Source organism: Gekko japonicus, unplaced genomic scaffold, assembly GCF_001447785.1.
Source record: "Gekko japonicus isolate JY-2015 unplaced genomic scaffold, Gekko_japonicus_V1.1 scaffold467, whole genome shotgun sequence".
Classification (NCBI taxonomy): Eukaryota; Metazoa; Chordata; class Lepidosauria; order Squamata; family Gekkonidae; genus Gekko; species Gekko japonicus.
In genome coordinates, this window is record NW_015169787.1 from 789,217 (window position 1) to 795,216 (window position 6,000).

Here is a 6,000-nt window from a genome sequence, read left to right on the forward strand (position 1 = left end):
CGTCATAGCATCACTTCCTGGTGACGCGCACGCCGGGGCGGGGTTCCCCCCGGGGCCCGATTCCCCGGCATCGGGGAACGGGCCTCTGGGGCGGGGGTTTCCCCGCCCCCCAGGGTGACTTGGCAGCCCTAGTGCCTTTGAAGACTCGTAAGAAAGTTATACTGTCCGGGATTTTGTCCTGTTTATAATACATTGGTAGCTGCCCCACAGGCATCATAAAGCCGTGCTCATAGGGTAGACATTTTAAAGTAAATATGAGCAAGTCTTTCCTCGGCCAAAGCTTGCTTAAGGGTATCAGATGCTCCCTGCCCCATGGATAAATGTAGAAATTGTCCCTCTGACTATACTACTCTCATTCTTGATTTTTTCTCTCTCCTTTCCAGTGACAACACCACCAGAAACAACATATCATGCTAAAGTTGGTAAGATGATACTTTGCAATTTCTCTTCTGGGAAATATTTGATATACACTAGTCAGTCAGTCAACCTTTATTGGCATAGATAAAATACAGCATGGATCACATTTTAAAATGCATATCAAAATTATGTAAATATAAACAGTATATACACTAGTCATCATCTGGACTGGGACAATGAGTTTGCAAAGGTCCTATGGAAGCAGAGCTCTCTAGGGACAAGAGAGGGGTTGAAGGGGAGGGCAGTCAGTGGTAGAGAAAACCCGACATGGGTAGCAGTCTAGGAAGGGAAGGAAGTGGGAAAAGACTGACCTGATCTCTTGATTTGTCAAGGAAATAGAAGATACATCCCGGGAGGATTTAGTTAATTTTAAATGGAGTAAAATTATATGCACAAGAATTTATACATGTTTAAGAATAAGTTAAAGCTGTTTCTTTTTCTGAATTTGAAGAGCAACATTTCCAGGCTGTCACTTGTCTCAGAGTGAATTTGTTTTTGTCACAAATAATCACTTAACAGTAATCAGATTCCCTGAACTACTTTGGCCTATATTGAATCCTCTACCATTAATCCTAACCATTAATCACTCTCTGTTCCCATCCTTCTGTTTCTTTGCCCTACTTTCCCTCTCTTCATCTTTGACCTGCCTTTATATGTTAGGGTTTTAACTTTATTTATCATAGTTTTGTATTTAGATACCAATTAAAGAGTATGCGCTTCTCCATTTGACTTTATTTTATTTTGAAAATATAGTTTAGCCTTCAGACAAAGTTATGAAATAAAAAAGTCGTAGAGTTAAAAGTATACAATTTGGTATATTACAAACAAGGATTTTATCAGGAAAGTAAATGTCCCATTTTTAAAACTGTTTGACTTTATTGAGTTAGTGAATGTTTGCTTAGAACTGAACTTTCCAGACATTCAAAAAACATGGTTTGTTGTTGTTTTTGTTGTTGTTTTATGTCTAAAATTTCTAGATCACTTTGCTTTGATTGGAGAGGCCCACTCTCTTAGCTACTCATCTTCATGCCCTGATCTGAAATGCCCGTGCATGTATAACTTTTGTATACATAGGTTCTGCACATGGTATACACCATGTGAACGGATCCTGCATACATACAATTTGCAAGTACGCGGGTTCTGTTGCAACCTATGAATCAATATGGGAGTGCCAACAGCACAAACCCACTAGTCCTCCCATTTATTCACCATCTCTGAATGTCTAAAATTGGGTTAAAGAGCAGTAATGGTACTGGATTAACTAACAAGGACTACAGAGATGCAGCCTGGTTCAAGGGTATTAGATTTCTAAGCCCCTAGGAAGGTTCACATCACTTCTGTGCTCTGTACAGTGCTTAGCAGATGCTTCCACGTGGCTAATTTGTTGGTTTTCCCCCCAAGCTCCTGGCCCTTCCTTCATACCTGCACACTCCACTCCACGCTCACCTGCAAGCATCTCTGAAGAACAACATGGCTCTACCTCAACTCCAACAGTTCCTGGACAGACCTCTAATTCTACCGAAAAGTCTGTTTCCATAACCAGCACTAGTTCTAACAGCAACATCACAGGTTTGCTGGGGAGATATTTCCGGTACCAATTATCTGTTGTTTTCTCTCAGAAGGTGTATGTCCTTGGTCAGTTACACACACTCATGGCCAAGTGTTGAGTGCCTGTTTGTATTAGGTGTTGATTAGGTGGCAAAAACAATGGGATGATGTGATGCAGTGTGGCAGATAACAGGTAGTGACCAACTCAGTAATGTAGACACTGTGGGATGGAAAGGCTCTATGTTCTGAAGCGTTAAATAAGATGAGAAATGAAGAAGCAGCCATTTTATGAGGTTTAAATCATAAGCACTCCCGTGAGTAACTCCTAAGGACAGAATGCAGCCACATATTATAAAAGGTTTGTGGCCCATTTCATCCTTGTGATGTTGTGTGTTCTAAGAACCTAAACTAATGAAGTATTTTGTGCTTGACTAATTACTTGGATGAAGTAGTCCATCCACGTGATCTGAACCAGTTTTAACTCCGTCTTGTTTGCATATATACATGCTGATTAAAGAGCATATGATTATAAAGTTGTTTTTACTTTGTTTAAAAATATAGTTCACCTTTCAGGAATTATGAAAGAAAGTGGCAGAATTAAAAGTATACAATTTGTCTCATTCAAAATAATACATCATGCTGCAGACTTATTAGAGAAATAAATATCCTATTATTCTAAACTCTGTTCATGTTACTGAGTCAGTGATACCGTGTATAGAAGCAAGAGTTATTTCCACACATTAAAAAAAATTTATAGACCACCTTTTTCTGGGCCCAATGAAGACTCAAGGTGGTTTACCTATATCATGGGTATCATGGGTTTACCTATATCATGGGTTGTCAGGTCCCCCCTGGCCACTGGTGGGAGATGCAGGGTTGCCAGATCCAGGTTGGAAAACTCCTGGACATTTGGGTATAGAGCCTGAGGAGAATGCAATCTGGTAAACAACACATGGTGACCAACTCTGTAATGTATACTGAGGTGTACAGAGCATAAGTTAGGAAATGAGAAAGCAGCCATTTTATGAGTCCTAAAAAGTAAACACTGACATGACTAGTTAATAAGGACAGTAAGCAGCCATATAGTACTTTATCCTTATGATATTGCCCAAAGTGCCACCAGTGGCACCTTAAAACTAGCAACATTTATTTCAGTATTGAAATAAATGTTTGAGTCCAGTGGCACCTTTAAGACCAACAAAGTTTAATTTTGGATATAAGCAGGGCTCTACTGGTAGCAGGAGCTCCTTTGCATATTAGGCCACACACCCCTAGTGTAGCCAATCCTCCAAGAGCTTACAGAGCTCTTCTTACTGGGGCTACTGTAAGCTCTTGGAGGATTGGCTACACTAGGGGGAGGGTGGCCTAATATGCAAAGGAGCTCCTGCTACCAGTAGAGCCCTGGGTATAAGCTTTCATGTGCATGCATACTTCTTCACCATTATACTCAAACTTGGTTCTTTTGCTTCAGACCAATTTGATTAACCACCTAAAATAAATGTTGTTAGTCTTTAAGGTGCCACTGTACTTTTATTTTATTTTGTTCCTTTTGAAGACACAAGAACATTCCAGGTTGTTTTTTCCTCTAATCAGGTGGCAATTCATAAGAACTGTGGGAGTAACTTCTATGTAGGAATGAATGAGTGAGGCCAGGTTCCAGACCTCCGTCTGTACTGTACACTGGGCCCCTATGAGAGTCATGGCTTCTTCCCAAAGAATGATCATTCTATGAAGAAGTCCCAAAATATAACAAATATGGTTAAATAAAGCATAAAGTATTTTACTAAGACCTCCGCCTTTACTGACCTCTGGGACAGAAGGCCGTGAGACTCATATCAGTGAAGTGTGTATGGATCCCCTGAATGGCAAGAGGTAATCCTCGGAATTGTAGAATGCTTGGAATTCCCTTACCAACCCTCCTTTTTGTTAGTTTTAATTGCGGGTTTTATTAGGGTTGCCAACCCTTGGCAACCTGGGAGCTTTGAGGCGAACAGTTAAAAAGACAAGACAAACTGTGTTCAAAACAGTACATAAGTGTAAAACCTAGGGAGATCTGGTACATACCCAGAAATGATGTCACAGCATCATGTGATGCTCTAAGAATTTCCCAGAGACTTGGGGTATTCCTAGAGTGTTGCATGACTCTGTGACGTATGTACCCAGAAGTGATGCTATGATATCATGTGACGCCAGAGTTCCCTGCCCCCCATTTTCCCTTCCCTGCTCCACAAAGCAGCAGTGGGAGCCTGGGGGCCAGGAGTACTAGCTTGCCAACGACAGCAGGCAACCTGGTTGCCCTAGGTTTTACCAGCATGTACTGATCTGCGGTGGCTCAAGTGGTTAAGACACTGAACTGCAGGCTGTGGAAGGTCGGTAGTTCAGCAGTTCGAGACCCAGGGTGCCGCATGACGGAGTGAGCTCCCATCTCTAGTTCCAGCTCCTGCCAACCTAGCAGTTCGAAAGCAAGAAATTGCAAGTAGATAAATAGGGACCACTTCGGTGGGAAGGTAACAGCGTTCCGTGTGCCTTGGTGTTTAGTCATGCCGGCCACATGACCACGGAAATGTCTTCGGGCAGCGCTGGCTCTTCGGCTTTGAAACGGAGATGAGCACCGCAACCCTCGAGTCGGATTCGACTGGCTTTCGAGCAAGGGAACCTTACTGATCTTAAAGTTATTTGGATTGTCTGTAACTGTCGCTGGATGAAGGGGCCTAAGTGGGCAGAATGGCGGGTTATATATGTTTGAAATGAATAAATAAATGTGTGAAATGCCATGCACAATTTTTTTTTGTTTGGATCAGCATGGTAGATTGCTGCCCTGAGTGAAGACTTTGCAAGCGATCAGGAGCATCATCCTCTCTTCCTTGCTTTCAAAGTTGCCTCTTTTTCATACTCGAACTTTGTATCCTACTACTGGTAATAAGACCACGGTACTTTTGTTACTACAGAGACCTCTCCACCCAGCAGCTCCTCCCTTCTCCCCCACGCAGTCCTCAGTGCCGAGTCCAGCAACCAGACACTCAGCAGCCCTGCTGCCCTTCCTTCGCATTCTCCCACCACCGCCACACACGCACCATCAGGTTTGCTGTAGTCTTTTCAATGACCCCAGTAGGTAACTGCTTGAAAGTGAATGTTCACTCCATAAGAGGGTTAAGTATAATCAAGACTGCAGATGCACAGACATTATCACTTGTCAGAGGCTAATGCTATGGAGCTGTTGCAAGAGATGTTGCTGCCTTTTGTTTTCAGAATGTCAGGGAAACTGGTCAGGGAAGACTCCTCCCCCCTTAGTTTTGTGAAATAATAATTCACATTTTCAAGTCACAGGATAATTTTGATCAGTCATTCTTGTTTGCGGATATTGAGATATTGTATAAATGGCCCTTAGGAGTCAATTGCTTTAAATATATCCATGTAGTGAAAGTTAGATCCCAAGTGGTGCTATATTGGACTTAACTGGGAAACCAGTTACTTGCCTGCATGTTATTGACTTTTTGCTGTCTCTCAGCTTGTGATCTGTGATGTCACTTTTATCTCTCTGGCAAGACAAGCTTTACCAGCTTAGTTTTTACCTGTCCCAGGAACAGAACTGGCAAAATGTATATTCATAAACTGTTTTTTTGTTTTTTGAGCCCCCGGAGGGGATTTTTTTATTGATTTTTTAACACTACAAAAAACTACAACAGAAAAGGGGGAGGGGAAAACTACATATAAGGGAGAAAGTAAAGAACCCACTACTGACTAAAAACCCAAGAGAGGAGATCCTCTAACTAGCTTTTTTTTTAGCATCCAAACTTATCATCTTTGTACTTCTTATGAACTGTGTCAATCTTTTAGAACCTTTAAACCTCCCCATTTACATTTAATTGCCCAATAAACTGTTTTTGAATGTGTAAAAGTATTCACTGAAACATTCCTGCATCCAAACGATATATCCAAATTCTAATCTAAAGATCAGAATTTTTAAGATGTCAACTTCTAGTTGCATTTTTAAATCGTGTGAAGGAACACCTCCTCTGGAATATTTGCTGAACC

General features: G+C 41.6%; 1 protein-coding gene across 1 annotated transcript in view; it reads left to right on the forward strand.

Moving 5' to 3' along the window:
- PTPRC (protein tyrosine phosphatase, receptor type C) overlaps window positions 1-6,000 on the forward strand; it is a 118,984-nt gene that overhangs the window by 58,058 nt on the left and 54,926 nt on the right. The window contains exon 2 of the mRNA XM_015416947.1: window positions 384-422. Coding sequence (XP_015272433.1) covers window positions 384-422 — 39 coding nt within the window. The remainder of the gene's footprint in view (window positions 1-383; window positions 423-6,000) is intronic.